The sequence below is a fragment of the Schistocerca piceifrons genome, chromosome X, assembly GCF_021461385.2.
Source record: "Schistocerca piceifrons isolate TAMUIC-IGC-003096 chromosome X, iqSchPice1.1, whole genome shotgun sequence".
In the NCBI taxonomy this organism is placed as follows: Eukaryota; Metazoa; Arthropoda; class Insecta; order Orthoptera; family Acrididae; genus Schistocerca; species Schistocerca piceifrons.
The window spans coordinates 427,030,265-427,052,729 of NC_060149.1; the positions used below are offsets into that span (position 1 = coordinate 427,030,265).

Sequence of the window (22,465 nt, forward strand, 5' to 3'; positions counted from 1 at the left end):
TGAGGAAAGCCTACAAAAAACAGCTACAGGTATAATACAAAATTTGACACAATGGTTCAGAGCAAACAAGCTAATAATAAATAATGAAAAATCAGTGACAGTCAATTTCCACAATTCACAGAAACTACATCGTGCAAGACCAATTTTTAAATTTGATGGAAAAACTGTCTCATCTGTGAGTGACACAAAACTTTTAGGTATACGTATTCAGCAAAACCTAAAATGGGATACACATCTTAACCATGTAAATAAAAAGTTAAACACACTTATGTACGCATTAAATGATTAATGGAAAATCTCATATAAGATATGAAACAAATACTAACAAAGAGATAGAGGGGCTGGCCAGTACTTACCTCAGCTCAGTACAGCTGATAGATACACATAAAACAGAACTGAAAATTTACATTACTAGCTTTCGGAACTTTGTTCCTTCATCAGGGAGGAGAGAGGGGAAAAAAGGGAAGAAGGGAAAGTGGATTCAGTTACTCACAACCCAGGTTATGAAGCAACAGGGAAAGGTAAACAGGGAGGGTAGCAAGGATGGAGGCATGGTTGTCAGAGGGAAGCCGTACGCATTAAGAATCCTTGCACAAAATACAAGCCGTGCATCAGTGATCACAATGTACCATGGCAGTATTCAGTCACTGCTGATGTACAGCATTATCTTTTGGGGAAACTCTGTAGGTACAAACAAAACATTTAGGCTACAGAAAAAGATTGTTAGAATAATAAACCATGTTAAGTAAAGAGACTCCTGTAGACCAATATTTATAAATCTCAATATACTGCCTCTTCCTTGCTTATGTATGTATGAAATATTAAATTTCACAAAAGGAAGTATTTTAAAAGATGGAAATATCTTCAAGTATAACTGTGATTACCACCCTCATGATACTAGGCAGAAGCATTATTTGCATATCAATACAGTAAGTACAAATATTTGTAAGAGAGGAGTGTATCATACTGGCATGATGCTGTACAATCACATGCCATCCTATTTGAAACAGATGCAAATTTTACAAAAGTTTAAAGTGAAACTGAAAGAGTATTTGCTTGACCACTGCTTCTACTCTGTTTCCGAGTTTTTAGAGTATCAGAAAAGTATAGTGTAACTGCTCAAATATTCTTAACCAGTCTAGCATTTTATTTCATTATATTAATTTTGTCATCAATATTCAACATGTATTGAATAATTTTTAATTATTTATCTTTTCAAAATAACAATGTGTATGATGTTGTGTATACAGTACCAATCTGACTTGTCCTATATCGTTTGTGCAAAATATGTATCTAAACACAATTTACAGGACCAGTAAAGAAATACAAATACGAATATGAAAGTTTAGTAATTACAACACTTACTATATAAATCTCTATCATGAGGAGAATAGTAGCTTAACTTCCTAATTGATAAATCAGAAGCATGCACCATGTACTAATACATATGACACAGTATGAACAAGAAGGCATAATTTAAAACATAAGGGACAATGAATACTGGAAGTATACTCCTCCAAGTTCTTAGATGTACACAAATTAAACTGGTCATGTCAGATTATACATCAAGCAGAAAGACTTAATATGGCAACATTTGTCTGACTGAATTGACTGTGGATAAGGAAACAGTTGGAGCTGCTTACTTTGGAAATTTCTGAGTGTTATTGTTTTATGGCATTATGGCATTTATTACTCAGAAGAGATCATTCCACACATGATATGTCCATATAAGGCACTCCTACAAAAATCTGTATCACAAACTTCATATTTTCACAGTATCACAAATTATCTTGTCACTCATACATTTTGTTAGAAGAAGCTGCACCCTTTCCAAAACTAATAGAGCATATTACCATAATATCAGGTCAAAATAAAACTTGCACAGTAGCCAAACAAATTTCATACTTGTACAGAATGGCATAAATTATTCAGGCATTGAAGTTTTCAAAGCTCTACCGATAGGAATAAAAAGCCTTCCTCTTATAAAATCAAAATTTAAGAGAAAACTGAAGGAAGACATGGTGCTAATCTCACTTTACTCAGTTGGTGAATGCTTTTCCATAGATGAGCATGCTTGCATGTAGTTTAGTTGTATTATAATTGTATTAGTATGATCCTCCATTAGTTTAGGCGCAAATGTGAATCCTTACATTTTGTTGTAGAGTACAGGGAAGAATGTTGTACCTCGCTACACTTTTCAGACTTCTACCTCTGTAACAGAAGTTTTAATATACTTTCTTACTACATTTTTAAATTATGATGGTCACTTTTATTGCACTGCAATATTTTTCTGAAATTAAAAAATTACTGCAGAAAATTAAGGTTTTTCCAAATTCATGTACCTCGGATCAGGTATTTGATTGAATTTTAAAAGTGTTTCAGTCAATAAAAACTTTTCAATACTGTTTTTAATATGCTATCTGTCACATTATTACTCTGCAACACACCAATAATCAGAAAGTGAAATCAAATTGAGCAGTACTACTAATGTTCCAAATAGCTTTATTTTACAGCACTTAAATCTGTAGAATATTAAATATTTACAAATACTGTGCAAAATGCAACCTCATGTCTAACAATAAAAAACTCCCAAAAATAGGAGAAGCTGACTATGGTCTCTAGCTAGCTTTCGTTCATGTGATCCTAAAATTAGTCACTAGACTAAAATACTGACCAAAAAACATCACATGTTCTTAAGTATCCTGTCCTCTAGATTCGGCACTCTCATCTACCATACTTAATTTCAAATGTTGATGTATTATATCAGTTCACACCAGTAATAACATAAGTACATAAACCTCACCTACAGCGGAGGTGCTGAGTCACAGATGGGCACAACAAACAGACTGTCCAACAAATAAGCTTTCAGCCAAAAAGGCCTTCATACGAATTAGACAAAAAAAAAAAAAAACACACACACACACAAAAAATCACAGTCTCTCACTGCCAAGGGCAGTCTGGCCTCAGCAGCCAGAGACTGTGGTCATATGTGTGTGAGTTACGTTTTCATGACTCTGTGTGTGTGTGTGTGTGAGAGAGAGAGAGAGAGAGAGAGAGAGAGAGAGTGTGTGTGTGTGTGTGTGTTTGTGTGTGTGTGTGTGTGTGTGTGTGTGTGTGTGTGTGTGTGTGTGTGTGTGAGTGTGTTTTGACTCCTATGAAAGCCTTTTTGGCTGAAAGCTTACTTGTTTGACAGTCTTCTTGTCATGCCCATTTATGACTCAGTATCTTTGCTGTGTGGTAAGTAGCATTCTATCCTTTTCACAATATTGTCATTATTCCATACTGCATTTTGCATTGTTTAAATACATAAATCTGTCGTTTTATATCCTTCTGTGCCCACTGTTGTAAATTTTGTAAAAATAAAAAATGGTTGGTTCCATATGCTTTTTTGCAGCTGTGTAGCTGTAAGTATCAGTGGAACTTGTAATAAAATAAAGTAATACATACAAAAATATGCCTTAGGAAAGGAGAACATTTTGGAAAGGTCAGAATTCATAATGTATTAACTCAGGGTCTGGTGAACAGTTCTGCACTAATAATGAAAGAAAAAAATTATGCAGGAAAGTAGGGTATTCAAAATGGATGTGGCTCAGTCAGTGGCAATATCATATTGAAAGACAGCTCACAAAAAGAATCTATAGGGTTGATCCTAGACAAGAAGAAAACAGCTGCTGCACAGACATTACGGATAAATAAAACACTGAAATACAGCAAATGTATTGCATACTAGCCAATCCAGCCCACAGTCCATACAATCAAGCTGAAGAAAATTATATTAGTATCCAATGTCTTATTATAACATGTCATTAGAGATAGTTGTTGAACATGGTTGGTGACAGGCTTTAGCTCTGGTCTTGTTTAAGGAATTGGTACAACATGCGCATAAACTAATTTACAGACAACCTAAATCAGGATGATGGAATATGGATTTCAACATCATTCCTTCCTGTTACAAATTCAACGCTTAACCACTCTGTCATGTGCACAGGCTCAGTGTATATCAGCATATGTTAGTAACAAAGAGTTAAAAAAATATATAAAAATAACTATGCAGAGTAAATTATCAAAATTATGAGCTAAATAGAAAACAAACATAATGATGGAGATCTGTCTACAGCTGAAGAAGGAAAATAATTTTGATGTGGATATCATACATGATTACCAGTCAACAAGAATTGTTTTAAAATAAATAACTTATTATTCAAGAAAAATAAACTACTTTCTTGTGACAATATACGGACAAAATGCACAATAGCCATAAGTTGCATAAAAAAATACTACGGTGGAGAAATAAATTACTCACTGCTAGTTATCAATTGCTATACTGTAAAACATTAAATGAACATGAAATCACTTTTAGAAAGACAGAGGGAAGAATTTTAACTCACTAATTTGACAGAAACCAATTAATAAACTGTTGATACAACAGTTTAGTGACTTAAATTGGATACTTATCTTAAAAAATGTTGGTGAAGTAATAACATGCAGTTTCACCTCCAAGCTGAGTGCAAAGTAGTACTTTTGGATCAGGAAGGCTATCAGCATACCAAAACAAGCACATGAAACCCAAGATGAGTCAATGCATATTACATAACAGACCTTACATCACCTTACATGTTAGTGTGGCCAGGATTGCAGTAAGCCTGACATTAACTGGGTTGCTCTACCAACCAACAATGAATTCATACTATTTTATACATGGCATATAAATGAGGGTACAAAAGAAAAATAGTCACAAATAATGAAGCAAGTGGACAAGTAAACAAAGCGAGTAATGAAACAAGTGAACAAATAAAGTAATAAGATTGTTGGTTGGTTGATTTGGGGTAGGGGACCAAACGACGAAGTCATTGGTCCCATCGAATGAGGGAAAGATGGGGACGGAAATCAACCGTGCCCTTTCAAAGGAACCACCTCAGCATTTGCCTGAAGCAATTTAGGGGAATCATGGAAAACCTAAATCAGAATGGCCGGATGCAGGTTTGAACTGTTATCCTCCTGAATGCGAGTCCAGTGCATTAATTGCTATACCACCTCACTCAGTGAAAACTAATAAGATGCAATAGAGATGGACTGTTAAAAATTGGAACCATTAAAAATACCTACTTTTAAAGCTGAATGTTATGATACAAGCTAATATTCAAAAACAAAAAATAAATAAATAAATAAATAAATAAAATCTGTGCTCATAAGGCCATTGCTAAGAAATGCCACATAAAGGATTTTAAGACAAACAGATCACACCAGAAGCTGACCACTACAAAAGTATGGTCATAACTCTACAGAAGTGGAAGGAAAAATGGAAGTGAGAATCAATGTAAATTTGTACAGACCAGCAGGGTGAGGAGCAGTGATAAGACACAGTCATAGGAAAATGGCTTCAGAAACACAGGAGTAATTTACAACACTGTGGTTTTTATGACAACACTTGCTTTTTACCCATGACTTCACTCAGTTACAAGTATGTCACACATCTCCCCCTGCCCCCTCTCTCTTTGTCCATCTCCTCCTCCCCCAACCTCTGTCCATCTCCTACTCCACCTCCATCTGCCCATCTCTTAGTGCCCTCTATGTCCATCTGCTCCTATGCCCCCACCTCTCTCTCTCCATCTCCCCTTTTACCCTCTCTCTCTGTCTGTCTATGCCTCCCTCCTCTCTCGCCATATCCTCCTCACCTCTCTCTTTGCATATCTCCACCTCTCACACTCTCACCATCCACTTCTCCCCCCCTCTCTCTCTCTGTACTTCTCCAATGTCACCCCATTTTCATCCTACCACCACCCCAGTGGGAAGTAATTCTTACTCCCACAGTATTTATTACCAGACAATAAGTGGTATACACTGAGGTGATGAAAGTCATTGGATAGTGATATACACATATACAGATGGTAGTAGTATCTCACACACAAGGTATAAAAGGCCAGTGCATTGGCGGAGTTATCATTTGTGCTCAGGTAATTCATGTGAAGAGGTTTCCAATGTGTATGTGGTCACACAATGGGAATTAACAGACCTTGAATGTGGAATAGTAGTATGAGCTAGACACATGAGACACTCCATTTTGGAAACCATTAATGGATCCAATATTCCTAGATCCACAACGTCAAGAGTGTGCCAAAAAAAAAAACAGATTTCAGGTATTACCTCTCATCGTGCACAATGCAGTGGCCAACGGCCTTCACTTAATGACCAACAGCAGCGACGTTTGCATATAGTTTTTAGTGCTAATAGAAAAGCAACACTCCATGAAATAACTGCAGAAGTCAATGTGGGATGTACAATGAATATATCTGTTGGGACAGTCTGGTGAAATTTGACATTAATAGGCTATGACAGCTGGCAACCGGTGGTAGTGCCGTAGCTAACTGCATAAAATTGCCTGCAGCACTTGTCCTGGGCTCGTGCCCATATTGGTTGGACCCTAGATGGCTGGAAAACCATGACATGATCAGATGAGTCCCAGTTTCAGTTTGTAAGTGCTGATGGTAGGGTCTGAGTGTGGAGCAGACCCCATGAAACCATGGACCCAAGATGTCAACAAGCACTGTGCAAGCTGGTGGTGGTCCTGTAGTGGTGTGGGCTATGTTTCTGTGGAATAGACTGGGTACTCAGGTCTAAGTGAACCAATCATTGACTATAAATGGTTATGTCTGGCTACTTGGCGACCATTTGCAGCCATTCATGTTCCCATTCAAAGATGTCTGTCATGAGAACACAGTTGTTCATGACTGGTTTGAAGAACATTCTGGAAAATTCATGTGAATGATCTGGCCACCCACTTCACCTGATGTGAATCCCACCAGACATTTATGGTACCTAATCAAAAGGTCAGTTCATGTGCAACACCCTGCACCAACAACACATTCACAGTTATCGACAGCTATAGAGGCACCATGGCTCAATATATCTGCATGGGCTTGTTGAGTCCATGCCACATTGACTTTTTGTGCTACACGGAGCAAAAGGAAGTCTGACACTATATTAAGGGGTACCTCACGACTTTTGTCACCTCAGTGTGTGTACCAAGTTCCATTGAAATCAATGTAGTGGTCTAGGAGTGGGAGTGGAACATACTCACATACATGTATTTTTTTCTAATGTACAAGCTTTTTACCTATGACCTAAAATGCCATGTACAAATGTCACATATATTACACAAATACTGCAGAGTGGGATGAAGTGAGACATCACCATCTTTGATATTTTGTTAGTGCTGACATCTAGTGATTCATTCTGAAGGAAGTTAGTCTCTGCTCTTAGTTTCGTCCACTGAGGTTTAATAAAGCAGATGCACCATATTTTAAGGTAATTCTGTTAGTAACTAATTCACTGAATAATTTTTTCTTTCATATGGGAAAAGGAAAACTATGTGATATCTTCACAAACCACCTCACTAGCTATGGAGAACATTAATTTAATTCTCAAACTAACCAACAACCTCAAGAGCTGGTAGTGAGTTTATGTAATAAACAAATTTTTGAAATGTATTTGTCATTAATTTATTCATGAGGCTAATTTGTTTAAATAATTACTGTTTTCAAGGGGTGAAGTGGAACATGGTCAGAAAGTGTAAAAACGTTAATGGTAGTGCTGGGCTCTTTAAGTATGGCTAAAATTCAATGAAAAAGGCTATTTCAGAGTACAGGAGAAGTGGTAAAACTTCAAGGAAAACAGCTGAGGAATATAGTGTTCCAAAACCAACACTGGGAAATAGGGTAATGAAAACTTGAAGAGGGAACATGGAGGTCAGCAAGTTTTAGTGAGGAACATGAAACATCAATAGTAACAGGAATTTTAATCTGTGTACAAATGGGGATTCCCCTTAAAAGTGGTGATTTTAGGGATATGACGAAAACTTTTCTTGATTGGCATGGACATCATGTGAATAAGTTCAAGGACAAAAGACCAGGGAGGGACTAGATCAAGAATCTATCTGAAACTCTAAAGAGATCAAGGGCTACTGCTGATGAAGAATCTCTCATTGCTTACTAAAAACCTGGAAGCTAATTTGAAACACATTCCTCCAGAGACTATATAAAATTATGATGAAACAAACTTCACATATGATCCTTGGTCTTCCACAACCATTGTGAGAAGCAGATGTCGAGATCCTGAAAGAGTTTTTGATCACATCAAAACTGTCAACCAGTGTAATTTTTGTTGTATCTGGAAATGGAGAAATGCTTCCACTATTTGTTTTCTAGATGAATGGAAGCACAAGTCTCTACACAACTTGGACATAAGATGGTGTTGAGGACACACACTATGCATTAAGCAAATCTGGTTGGATTTACATGCCATTATTTGAAGAATGGTTTTTGAAAATAGTTTACCATACTTAAGAAGGTCTGACAGAAGAAAATCTGTTATGGAGGACAATTTTCCATGTCATTGCTTCCCAGGAAGTCATAAGGCCACGTCAATTTCACAATATTGCTTATATAATGCTGGCTCTGAATTCTACACACCTTACTCAGCCACTGATGTTGCTCTATTCAGGTCCATGAAGGCAGCATGGAGAGTTGATTTGATCAACTGGAAAAAACAGAACAAGGACTGCCTGTCAGTGTCCAGTTTCCAAGAAATCCAAAGGAAGCATTGGAGAAAGTTGAAAACACACCAATGAGAATGTGGTATAATATCATTAGATCCTCATAACGTGCTTCAGAAAGGACCAAGGAAAGTTCAGCACTCAGAGTCAGAGAAGATATGAACAGATGTTCTATACACATCAAAAAACTTTTGCATCACCTCATTTCTGAAAGTTGTGGAACCTGTACAGAAAATTGGAATAGAGATCAACATAAACATCATTTCCGGCCTCTTTATTACTCATGAAGACCACACATTGCATGTTGTACCACCATACAGTGAGACCTTCAGATGTGGTGCTCCAGATTGCTGTACACACCAGTTCCTCTAGTACCCAGCAGCACATCCTCTTGCATTAATGCATGCCTATATTCATTGTGGCATACTATCCACAATTTCATCAAGCCACTGTTGGTCCAAATTGTCTCACTCCTGAACAGCGATTCGGTGTAGATCCCTCAGAGTCGTTGGTGGGTCACATCATCGATAAACAGCCCTTTTCAATCCATCCCAGGCATTTTCAATAAGGTTCATGTCTGGAGGACATGCTGTGGCCATCCTAGTTGAGCGGTGTCATTATCGTGAAGGAAGTCATTCACAAGATAGGGATGATGGAGGCATAAATTGTCATCCATGAAGCCGAATGCCTCGCCAATATCCTGCTGATATGGTTGCACTATCAATTGGAGGATGGCATTCACATATCATACAGCCATTATGGTGCCTTCCATGACCACCAGTGGCATATGTCGGCTCCAAATAATGCCACCCCAGAACACCAGGGGACCTCCACCTTGTGGCACTCGCTGGAACGTGTCTAAGGCGTTCAGTCTGACTGGGTTGCCTCCAAACACATCTCTGATGATTGTCTAGTTGAAGGTATATGCGGCACTCATCGGTGAACAGAACATGATGCCAATCCTGAGCGGTCTATTTGGCATGTTACTGGGTCCATCTGTACCGCACTGCAGGATGTCATGGTTGTGAAGTTGGACCTTGCCATGGACGTCATGAGTGAAGTTGGGCATCATGCAGCCTATTGCGCACAATTTGAGTTGTAACATGACATCCTGAGGCTGCACAGAAAGTATTATTCAACAAGGTGGTTTTGCTGTCAGGGCTCCTCCGACCCATAAACCACAGGTGGCAGCCATCAATTGCAGTAGTAGCCCTTGTGCAGCCTGAGCAAGGCACGTCATCAACAGTTTCTGTCTCTCTGTATCTCCTCCATGTCCAAACAATATTGCTTTGGTTCATTCCGAAACACTGCTCTTGTTGAGAGCCCTTGCTGGCACAAAGTAACACTGCAGATGTGATCAAACCATGGTACTGACCATCTAGGTATGGTTGAACTACAGACCACATGACTGCGTACCTCCTTCATGGTGGAATGACTGGAACTGATCAGCTGTCAGACCCCCTCAGTCTAATAGGCGCTGCTCATGCATGGTTGTTTACATCTTTGAGCAGGTTTAGTGACATGTCTGTGCAGTCAAAGGGACTGTGTCTGTGATACAATATCCACAGTCAACGTCTGTCTTCAGGAGTTCTGGGAACCAGGGTGATGCAAAATTTTTTTAATGTGTGTATATGAAAAGCTTGTCACAGCTGTATCTAGTGGTTTATCAAGAAGCAGAGGCAGAAAACTGACTGTTCAATCAGGTATAAGTAATTTTCCTGCTGATTTTGGCCTCAGGTGTTGGCCACAACTTCTGCCAGCTACACCAGTATCTCTGAGTATCAGTCTTCCAGTAATGTCTGATCTGTTGAAATGCTGATGGATGTGAAGGGAACTGTTGAGAAAAAGTTTGGATTCCTCCAGATGAGAACAGTAGTGGTGAAATAAAATGTCAGTTTCTACTAAGAATGAGGGAACAAGCCAGGGACTTCATTGTGGGGAAATTCACCACAGAGGAAGACCTCTAAGATAAAACCATGTAGGTGAGGTAATCAGCACACCAAAGAATAATATGATTGAAGTAAATTTTCTAATAAAAAAGGATGGTATAAAGTACAATATTCCATATTCTCCCATTTCTGACATCCAGGATGTTCTGTAAAAATATATTATATGAGGTACTGATGTGTATAGAGACATCAGGAGAGGGTGATTTCTCTTTCTAACTTTGTCCAAGAATGTTGACATAATGAAAGTTCGATAAGTGGAAGTTGGTATGATATTTTTTTCATGTTAAAGTGCATTACAATTGTCTTCTTTTCAGAAAATTCCTGTTGTTAACATAAACTAGTAAAACTTCATGTACAGCAGCCTAAAATAAACAGTTTTCTACTTACTGTGCTCTGAGGTGTTACTTACCTGCAGAATGGGTAGGGGGGTGGCAAAATCTCTGTTCCTTTTCCCCCCATAGTGCACTAGAGGGAGATTAAAGCACAAATAAATTTCTCTCCCAATCCACCCCAAGAGACCCCGACATGGGACAATTCTTAAACCCACAGAAATGCCCATAACCAAATGTATTTTTAAAAATTTGAGCCCAGGCACACTATATCACAATGTTGCATAATTTTATATGTAAAGTGGCATGAAGCACTGAAGTAAATTCAATGGGGTATTCACTGAGAATGTGTCCCACTTCACCCTGTTTTACACAATGCAACCCCAAAGAGGATGTCAAGTTTATCTGTGGTATACACCCATGTGATATGATCTTTGTTTCCTAAACAACAAATTCCTCTCCTGTGCCAACCTCTTCATCTCATAGTACCACTTGTTACCTATGTCTTCAATTATTTGCTGGATGTATTTCAATCTCTGTCTTCCTCTTCAGTTTTTATCCTCTACTGCTCCCTCTAGTATTATGGAAGTTATTCCCTGATGTCTTAATAGATGTCCTATTGTCCTGTCCCTTATCCTTGTCAGTGTTTTGCAGATATTCCATTCCAATCCAATTCTGCACAGAACCTCCTCACTCCTTACCTTTTCAGTCCACTGATTTTTCAACATTCAGCTGTAGACCACATCTCAAATGCTTCAGTTCTCTTCTGTTCTGGTTTTCCCACAGTCCATGTTTCACTATCATACAGTGATGTGCTTCAGACGTACATTCTCAGAAATTTCTCCCTCAAATTAAAGCCTATGTTTGATACTAGTTGACTTCTCTTGGGCTGGAATTCACTCATTGCCAGGGCAAGTCTACTTTTGATGTCCTTGCTCAGTCCGTCGTTGGTTACTTTGCTGCCTAGTTAGTAGAATTCCTTAACTTCATCTACTACATGACCATCAATCTTGATGTTCAATTTTGCACTGTTCTCATTTCTGCTACTTCTCATTACTTCACCTTTTTTTTTATTTACTCTCAATCCATATTCTGTATTCATTGGGCTGTTCAGTCCATTCAGCGGATCATGTAATTCTTCTTCACTTTCACTGAGGATAGCAATCTCATTGTATCATTGATATCCTTTCACCATGAATTTTAATTCTACTCCTGAACCTTTCTTTTATTTCCATCATTGCTTCTTCGATAAATAGATTGAACTGTCGAGGAAAAAGACTACATCCCTGTCTTATGTCCTTTTTAATCCAAGCACTCCATTCTTGGTCTTCCACTCTTATTATTCCCTCTTGACTCTTGTACAAATTGTATAGTACCCATCTCTTCCTATAGCTTATCCCTATTTTCTGCAGAATTTCAAACATCTTGCACCATTTGACACTGTTGAACCCTTTCCCAGGTCAAAAACTCCTATGAACAAGTCTTGATTTTTCTTTAGTCTTGCTTCCATTATCAACTGTAACATTAGAATTGTCTCTCTGGTGCCTTTGATGCCTTTACCTTTCCTAAAGCCAAACTGATTGTCATCTATCACAATCTCATTTTTCTTTTCCATTCTTCTGTGTATTATTATTGTCAGCAATTTGGATGCATGCACTGTTAAGCTGGTTGTGCAATAATTCTTGCACCTATCAACTCTTGCAGTCTTGGGAATTGTGTGGATGATATTTTTCAGAAAGTCAGACGGTGTATCGACAGACTCATGCATTCTACACACCAATGTGTATAGTTGTTTTCTTGCCACTTCCCCCAATGATTTTAGAAGTTCTGATGGAATATTATCTATCCCTTCTGCCTTATTTGATCTTAAGTCTTCCAAAGATCTTCTAAATTCTGATTCTAATACTGGAACCCCTCTCTCTTCTAAATCAACTCCTGTTTCTTCTTCCATCACATCATCCAAACCTTCCCCCTCATAGAGGCCTTCAATGTACTCTTTCCACCTATTTGCTCTCTACTCTGCATTTAACAGTGGAATTCCCATTGCACTCATAATGTTACCACTCTTACTTTTAATTTCACCGAAGGTTGTTTTGACTTTCCTATATGCTGAGTTAGTCCTTCTGACAATCATTCTTTTTTGATCTCTTCACATTTTTCATGCAGCCAATTCATCTTAACTTCCCTGCACTTCCTATTTATTTCATTCCTCAGTGACTTGTATTTCTGTATTCCTGAATTTCCCTGAACATTTTTGTACTTCCTTCTTTCACTGATCAACTGAAGTATTTCTTCTGTTACCCATGGTTTCTCTGTAGTTACCTTCTTTGTACTTATGTTTTTCTTTCGAACTTCTGTGATAACCTTTTTCAGAGATGTCCATTCCTCTTTGACTGTAATGTCTACTGATCTATTCCTTATTGCAGTATCTATAGCATTAGAGAATTTCAAGTATATCTCTTCATTCCTTAGTGCTTCCGTATCCCACTCCTGTGTGTATTGATTCTTCCTGGCAAGCCTCTTAAACTTCAATCTACTCTTCATCACTACTACATTGTGATCTGAGTCTATATCGGCTCCTGGGTACACCTTACAATCCAATATCTGATGTCAGAATCTCTGTCTGACCATGATTTAATCTAACTGTATCACCCAGCCATTACCAAATATACCTCCTCCTCTTGCAATTGAACAAAGTACTCACTATTACTAGCTGAAATTTATTACAGAACTCAATTAGTCTTTCTCCTCTCCCACTCCTTGTACCAAGGCCATATTCTCCAGCAACTCTTTCTTCTTCTCCTTCCCCTAAAACTGCATTCCAGTTCCCCATGACTATTAGATTTTCATCTCCCTTTACATTCTTCACTACCCTTTCAGTATCCTCATATACTTTCCCTGTCTCTTTATCTTCAGGCTGCGACATTGGCATGTATGCTTGAATTGTCATTGTTATTGTTGGTTTGCTGTTGATTCTGATAAGAACAACCCTATCACAGAAACTGTTCACATTAAGACACTCTCTGCCATATCTACATATTCATAATGAATCCTACTCCTGTTATACTATTTTCTGCTGCCATTGATATTATCCTATAAGCATCTAATCAGGAATCCTTATCTTCTTTCCAGTTCACTTTACTGACCCCCACTGTGTCTAGATTCAGCTTTTGCATTTCCCTTTTCAGATTTTATAGCTTCCCTGCCATGATCAAGTTTCTTACATTCCACACCCCGACTCGTGCAGCATTATCCTTCCATTGGTTATTCGATCTATTTCTCATGGTCACCTCAGCTCCTCAATGGTCAACTCATGGTCAACTCAATACAGAAAACAAGTAACAAAAGGTAGTTTCAGAACATTTTTACATGTCACCCCTTCTGCTAAAGGAAATAGGGGTATCTCACACTACCAGTACTTCCACCTGGCTATTCAGCCCAGCTTTCTTTTCTGCCTGTCCACTTCCCTTCACCATCTTCCATCTGGCATCTACACTTCCTCCTTTTTCTGTCCACCTTCCCATCTCTCTGTCCATCTCCTTCCCCCTCTCTCTGTCTCCTCCCCACCTCTCTGTGTCCATCTCCTGCCCTCTCCATGTCCATCTCCTCCTACCCCATTCCCTCTCCATCTCCTACTTCCTCCCCCTTTCTCTGTCCATTTCCTTCCTCACTCCATCTTTCCATCTCTTTCTTCTCCTTCTCTCTGCTCATCTCCACCTCACCATCTCTCTGTATATCTACTCTTTCCCCTCTCTCTGTCCATCACCTCCTCGCCCTTCTCTCTTTCCACCTCCTCCTCTCCCTCTTTCTATCCATCTCCTTGTCTCCCTCTCTCCTCCCATCACCTCTTCCACCTCTGTCTTTCCATCTCATCTCCCCCCTCTCTCTTTCCATCACCTGTTCACCCCTCTCTCCATTTATCTCCTCCTCTCCTCTCTATGTCCACTTCCTCCTCATCTTCTCACTTACTCTCATCTCCTCCTCCCCAATCCTCTCCCCCTCTCTCTATCCATTCCCTCCTTCCATGCTCTCTCTGCCTATCTCCTTCCCCCTCTATCTGTCCACCTCCTCTTCCCCTGTCTCTCTGCCCATCTCCTCCTCAGTCTGTCATCCTCCTATGTCACACCCACCTCTGTGAGAGCTAGGTAGTTCTTACTACCACAGTGCTTATTTCCAGAAAATAAGTAATATGTCTACCAAGTTTGGTTCAAATTGAATCAGAGGTTTATAAGTTGATATGTTCCCATTTACATTCATTTAATGTGTATATGAAGCTGAGCATTTGGCAGCAGTACTTTTGTTTAAGATCTATGATTTTTCCACTAAATCAGTATCTTATTCTCTGTATTTTTTATTTTTAAAATGTTATTGTATTAACAATGACAGTTACCTACTATTTATTTCATTTAGTCAGTGTAACATAAGCTATATTCAGTTTTATCAGGATGTGTATGCTTTACATTTTACCTTCAAAATTTCTTTATAATCATTATAAAATATTTCCAATTGTAGCTTATCATGAATAGCTAAACAGATATAGACCAGTCAATATACTAAACTAAAAAAATCAAAGTTAGTAAATATTTTTGTAAAGTGAACGCATCTTATCATTTACAGGGCCAATTTTGTCTGGCTTTCTTGCATTCCTTCCAGTTGGTCTTCTATGACTGTGGCTACCCTAGATGGTCAGTTTTCTTGACACTACCAAACGCCATATTCTTTTATTATTTATTTAATGACTTTTATGGAAAGGCATATTCAAGCTTCAACAAAAATCAGTCTGGTGAGGAGAAGTCTATAAGTAATGGAAAAGTGGTTGAAGAAAAACAAGATTCACATAATAAAGAAAAGGAAGCATGATGAGGTAATTAGTCTAGAATTTCATTAATAAGAAAATTTTATCTTAGAAAACTACAAATGTTCAAAGCTATAAATTAATGCTCTTGCTTTTTTTCAAATATTGTAGCTATTATTATTGTATTTTGAAAGTAAAAATATATTTTGCTGTTTCAAAGCTTATTGTGATATGCCAGTTTGGTGCTGGAAATACCAGTTACCGCTGATTTCCAGTACCTGTACTTAGTTATATGCTTTCAGAAGTATGTTAACGTTCTTTCCATGAAGGTTAGGATGTGTGTAAGTTTCCAGTGTTTTAATAATGAATGTACCTTAAGAATCAGTAAAGGCAAAGATTCGTAATTGAGTGCCTGAAAAGCTCAGGAAACTGTGGAAAAGGCAGTGTAATTTTACAAACAAACAGATTAAATTAATTGCAGTACCCTGAAAAGGATAGACTGCTACTCATCATATAGTAGAGATGCTGAGCCACGGGCAGGCACAACAAAACGGCTGCTAATAAGTAAGCTTTTGGCTAAAAGGCCTTCTTCTGAATTAGACAACATACACGCTTTCCACACACACACACACACACACACACACACACACACACACACACACACACACACACAAAATCACTGTCCCTGGCTTCTGAGGCCAGACTGCAAGTCACAATGTTTTAATAGGTATACAATATGAGATATAAAACAAACAAACAATAATGTACAAAGGTGGACAAGAATATGGAAAAACAACAACAACACAACACATTACCATGCCTATGGGATTCAAAACAGCTTCCTTTCATCTCATAATTCATAAATGTAAGTCCTGTAAAGTATTTAAGAGAATCATATGCCATTCTTTATGCAAAATAGTGGCAACTGAAGGTAATGATAATGGAGGTATGTAGTAATCATGCTCCCTTCTCTCCAAAGTGGAACAGAATGGCTCAATAATATTGATATCTGGTGATTGTAGTGACTATGGGAGATGTGACACTTCATTTTCAAGCTCATAAAACCAGTCCGGCATCATTCAGATTGCGTGAACAGGGGCCCTCTTGCCTTGGAACACAGCATTAACATTGGGGAACAAACACTGTACCATGGGATGTACCTTGGCAGCAATGCGACATTGCAAAGTACTCACGGATCCCATGGAATACCACAATCTGGATCTCTAAAACAACACCAAGTTCCCACCATGATTCACTCTTGGGGCACAAACTCTGCCAGAAGTCGAAAAGCAAGACTCATCTGATCAAGTGTCTTTCTTCCATTGCTCTATAGTCCAGGTTTTATAGCTTTAGCACCACATTTTCCTGTTATGGATATTTGCATCACTAATGTGTAGTTTTGAAATTCCATGCTTTGCAAATTCCCTGCTTATGGAGCTCCCTTTGTGTTGTTTCAGTGCTGACAGGTTCTGCAGTGACTTTTGCAGCTGTCATCCTCTACTTTTCATCACAATCCTTTTCAAAAATTCCTGTCACAATCATTCAACACACATTTTCATCTGCATTGCTACTTAGTGGCTGATGTTTTTCCACTGTTGCTGTATATGGTATAAATCTTTGATGCAGTGCCTCTTGAAACACCAAACACTTTACAGATACCTTGGTTGCAGAATTGAGCACCAACAATTTGCCCACATTCAAATTCACTTATCTGCAAAACAATGCACTCATAGCTTCACAGGACACTATTCTGACCATGACTGACACATGCAGTGTATCAAGGACACTGCACAAGTGTTGTTTGTGGTCAAACATAGCAATGCAAACTGCAGGCCTGGCTAGCATCTGCATTCACAATCAAACATGTATTTCTCATGGTGTTCCTACATTTTTATCCAACCCCTTTAGAATCTCAATAAAAATGAAATGAAAATGAGAAATAGAGATTTCAATTGTAATTCATCAGTTTCCATGTGACCATGTTAGTCAACACTACTTCATCATGAATTAATTGCTACATAAGTAATAGAAATCAGATAAGAAAATATAATAACCAAAAAATGAGACCTTAAAAAACACTTAAAACACATTTACACTAAGATGTAGGCCTACAATAAATACCCAGATGGAAAGAAACAAAATATGAGAAGGTAAAGGATACGCTACAAGAAATGATGATCCAGATTTTTCTGGGAAGTTGTAAGAGAAAATAGCCAAATGCATCACTGTCATTTGGGGCAGGAAACAAGAGCCCAAAGGAATAAGGACTGAAAATACATAAGAGGTGGCTGATATGAAGAAATACTCCTAACATTCACCTGAAGTGATTTATGGAAGCCACAGGAAACCCAACGTGAGTGTACCATCATAAGTACTGCTCCTCCTACATCACTCAATAACATTTTTTGATACAGACAATTTTGATAAGGAAATTTTGTTGTTCGCAAGAAAGCTATTTGTAAAGTACTTCAGTGTTTACAGCTAAAGAAATGAAAATGAAAGTTTAATTTTTTGTCATATACTTGATGCGGAGCAACAAGTTGCTGCAAGAAAAGTGTCATGTTCACCTTTGAATAGTAGTTATTGTAACAAGAGGACCTGACTTAGGCTGCATTGTCTGTTTCATATACATAAATACTATGATGATAGGCATGAGTATACACTGATTTAATCTTATTTCATACCTACATTACTTAACCAACATATTATATTTGCTAAATCTAGTTTAAGGTGATAATTATAGTCCATTGTCAAATTATAGATGTACCTAGTTAAATTTTTAAATGCAAGTAGGTTATTAACTTTGTCTCTTGTACCAAAGAGTATCTTAAATGATTATATTCAAGAGTCTATAAATATGCTGTGCATTTTTAAGAGAGATACCATAATTTACAAAAAAGTGTTCTACTGTGTCCCAAAACCAGAACAATCTTTATACAATCTGCAGACATTTTCATTGTTGCTCATTTCATGGGGTAGTGGTATAAGGTTGTATTGGCACCACCCACACACTATAATGCTGTAAACGAAATACATGTTTTGTATTCCATGTTGTGCACTGTTAGTGCTGACTCTGAGGAACAGGGACACTGAATATTGCCACTAAATTATCATGATCCAGCACTATGACTCCTCATTACAGTTGTGCCCACCTAAACTGTTCCACTTGTTTCATACACATCCTAAACAATAAATATTTCAAAGTTTTGCCAAAGAAAATAAAAATTGCACGAACTATACAGACTTGTAACATTCATTACACAACCTCCATAAAATACATGCCTGCCAATGTAGAATCATAGTGAATAAACATTTCATGATTTTACTACAAAAATATAAAAAAAGTTTTGCAATTTAGTTCCAAGAACATTATTTCACACAAGACAGATTTTTACAAAATTCTAGGAGAACTGAAAACACCTTTTTTTTAGGTAAAACATATTATGAGAACGTTACCAGTATCAGTATGCTTTCTTATTTTGGACGTTCCTGTGACTCCTTAAAATAGTTACCAATACTTATGTGCACACCCAGACTTGATATGTTATCAAAACATTAAAGTATAACTTGGTGTTTCACAACTTACCTACAAGTTATGAAGTGAGGGAGTACATTCATTTAACTAACAATTATAGAAGTGGAGCTATAGGATTAATCTTGAGAAGAGACACTATATTTTTTATGTTTTAATTTACCACTCATTTTTGAGCTAGTCATTCTCAAAGCACTTAAAGTATTTTATTTTACAGGATCAGAAAGGAAACTTTGCCATTCATTTTTCTGTCTATGGCTGTGGTATGTCGAAAAGCTGCCCAACATAGACTGTTTCATCATCTGAAGCACTGATTATGCAGCTGTGTCAATGAACGTTTTGCATGTTGTATTTGTCAATGCTGCAGAAATAATGGAAAATTAATCTCTATGATATTTCCATGGTTTCTGTTTGAAACCCACTGTTTTGTCATAAGATGTAGTACATGTTATTTTTGTGCTCTCTGTTAGCTTTTGAATGGAAAAAGGGAAGAATAGTGGACATATCTTTTATTTAGTATAGTATTTTTGACATTTTACTTGTCAAACCAAAGGTTTTTCTGTATGGGTATGGTGGTTCCAGATGTAATACTGCACCTGTCTGCCATATGACTACTTCACAATACATTATGTTTCACATGGTTTAAGAAACTGTTATAAATATGTATGATACTTTGATTCACTAGCTTTCGACCAAGTATGTTAAAGATCATTTGCCTTAGATAATAATTTTACAAATTATAGGATAATGAAGATGAACACACAATGTAAAATTCATTGGAATGATTAAAAACTGTACTTCACATTTCACATTCACTGATGAAACACTATTTGTCACATACTTTTACCTTGATTGACACGCATATAATACACTCAAAATTCATTCAGTTAACTTATTTCTTGCAGCCATCTGGACTGATGAAATATTAAAAATGTGCCACTTTCTGACAAATTTTGTGAATAGTAACAGAAATGCCATGAGTTATTCTTAAATTGGCTTCTAAGTTTACTTTTAGTAACAAAACTTCATTATGCTGATAAAATAATGAATCTATCTTTATTGTCTTAGAGATTGATTAAAATTTAACACAACCTTTAAAAAACTTTATAAATTGAGATACTATTTACCTTCCACAAATAAAAAAAAATCATATGCACACACATCACACTCTCATCATAAATTGAAGAATAGCCTTTGGGTTTGTGGAATGTGTCAATAATAAAAAGCTATGTACACTTTCTTTCCTTTGTTAAACTGCAAATAATTATCAAAAATAAATTATTTATATCTCAAGAAGCTTTTTTTATGTCTTTTTAAGTTTATTTAGTCATTGATGTTATAAACCGAAAGGTTGTTTGTAAAAATGTCTATTTATTGTACATTTATTAAGGATTTCATTCATCGATAATGATGTATTTCTTCAGCTTTATCACTCTGAATTGTTTCTAGTACATTCCATTACCCAAAAATTAAAGAAAAATGTAACATCATTAAGCATTTTTTCTGAATTTCTTGGTTTCTTTGTTCCCTTCTAGATTAATAACTTTTCAGTAAATTTTCATTCAGATGTCTGTTACAATCATTCTAAATGTAACTATACCTACATTTATTACACATAAGTGTCCTTGCACATTGATGCATATATGTATACTCAACAATAAGGTAAATAATTTAACATTTAGAAACATGAAATAAGTTGTCTTATGTTTGATAGCACTGATTTACCACAAGACAGGCAACAGAAAAGACAGTCATTCAAAAATATTTTGAATACAGCTTCTGTTGAAATGGTTCTATTGTTTTGCTTTGATCTGCTGAATACCAGAGGACTTTTAAGTCTATCAGTAGAATGGAACACAGAGCAAACATTGTTATTACATGAACGGTATAATTCTTACATCCGTATTTTTGCTGTATTTCAAAATATCAATATTATGTCCTTTAAATAAGATTAAAATCTGTGATTCAAAAATAACTGTGCCATTTGATTGATGAACTGAATTCACTGCCAAAATTTTTGTACTTTGGGTAAGTGGTATGCTACATGTATATTTTTCTGTATTGTTGCCTGTGAAGAAAAATATATGGAACATGTTATCATCAGCCCATATTTTTTTGTTTTGTGCTCAGTTCTGCCTTTACAGTGTAATTTAATTTATTTATTTTGCTGTAGGTGCCTACTACACACAAATACATCATGTGGCCATCTGAAATGAGTCACTGATTTTACATTTTTAATAATATCAAACTTCAAAACTGAAGATCTTGCTCATCACAGACTTATATTGCACAGATGCTACATATGTTTAAAGAAACTAACTCAGAAGCTGAGCCTAATAAATAGCTAAAACAAAATAGTGAAGAAAATAAAACAAAGTGATAGGTGTTTTAAAAAATTACAAGAGTGTATCCAAAGGCAGACACCAAAGATGGTATCTTGATAGTGAGTGATGACACAGGGTGGCAGAGCTCTAACAAACAAAACATGCAGCAGCGTGTGGTAGCTGCAGTAGCTGCTCCACTAAGCAAATCACAGTCATGTGGCAGCCCTGTGCGATAATAATTCTTCTGTTTGTTGTATCAGATGATTATGTAGCATGGCCAGTCCAGCACTGGACATGATAGTGAGCAGTGACACAAGAATGGAGGCATGACCCATAGAGTCAGGTTGGAGCACAGACGTCTGGGCCTCAGTGAAGAAAGCAACACCAACAACCCGTGGATGAAAGTCTGTGGCATCATAGCATGTGTATGCAGGGCAGGGGCAGCAGAGTGCTTGTGCAAAGGGTGGGTGGCACCTTGGCAGTAGGTCATGTGTGGGAGACATCCAGGCACAGACTCTGAACTAAGGACCCCTCAGATATGCCCAGGAGTTGTTGATGTCAGCCTGCAGGTGGCCCATGCTGGATCATACCACTTCAAGTTCTGGTAGCATCAGGTCTAGGCTCAACTCAAGCCATGGCTAATGGCGGCAGGTGGACATTTTATTGATGACAGGCATGGAGTAGTTCTCGGTGTAGGCAGTAGTCAATAATGAGTGATGTTTGGTCCGTGAGTGGCTAGTGTTAATACTTGCTCATTGTGGGTCTATTATGAAAAGGTGCAATTTTAGTCATGTAGAGGGGCCAGGCAGCACTGCATCAGGGTCCAGCCACAGTGCTGAAGCAGTGACTTGCACCATGTCAGCTCAGCAGTGTTCCAGCCCTGGAAATGAAATTTCAAAGGCAGCACACTGGGTTGCGTGGCTACGGATTATGAAGCCTGCTAGGGAAGTTGTTAGCATAACACTCCTCCCACTAGGATAAGTGT

The 22,465-nt window shown here is 37.5% G+C and overlaps 1 protein-coding gene across 1 annotated transcript in view; it reads left to right on the forward strand.

Annotated features, from left to right (window-relative positions):
• The window catches only part of LOC124722395 (elongation of very long chain fatty acids protein 7-like), a 195,451-nt gene extending 175,007 nt beyond the window's left edge, over positions 1-20,444 (forward strand). Inside the window, exons 7-8 of the mRNA XM_047247566.1 lie at positions 15,447-15,693; positions 19,374-20,444. Coding sequence (XP_047103522.1) covers positions 15,447-15,689 — 243 coding nt within the window. The 3' untranslated portion in view covers positions 15,690-15,693; positions 19,374-20,444. The remainder of the gene's footprint in view (positions 1-15,446; positions 15,694-19,373) is intronic.
• The last annotated feature ends 2,021 nt before the right edge of the window (positions 20,445-22,465 follow it).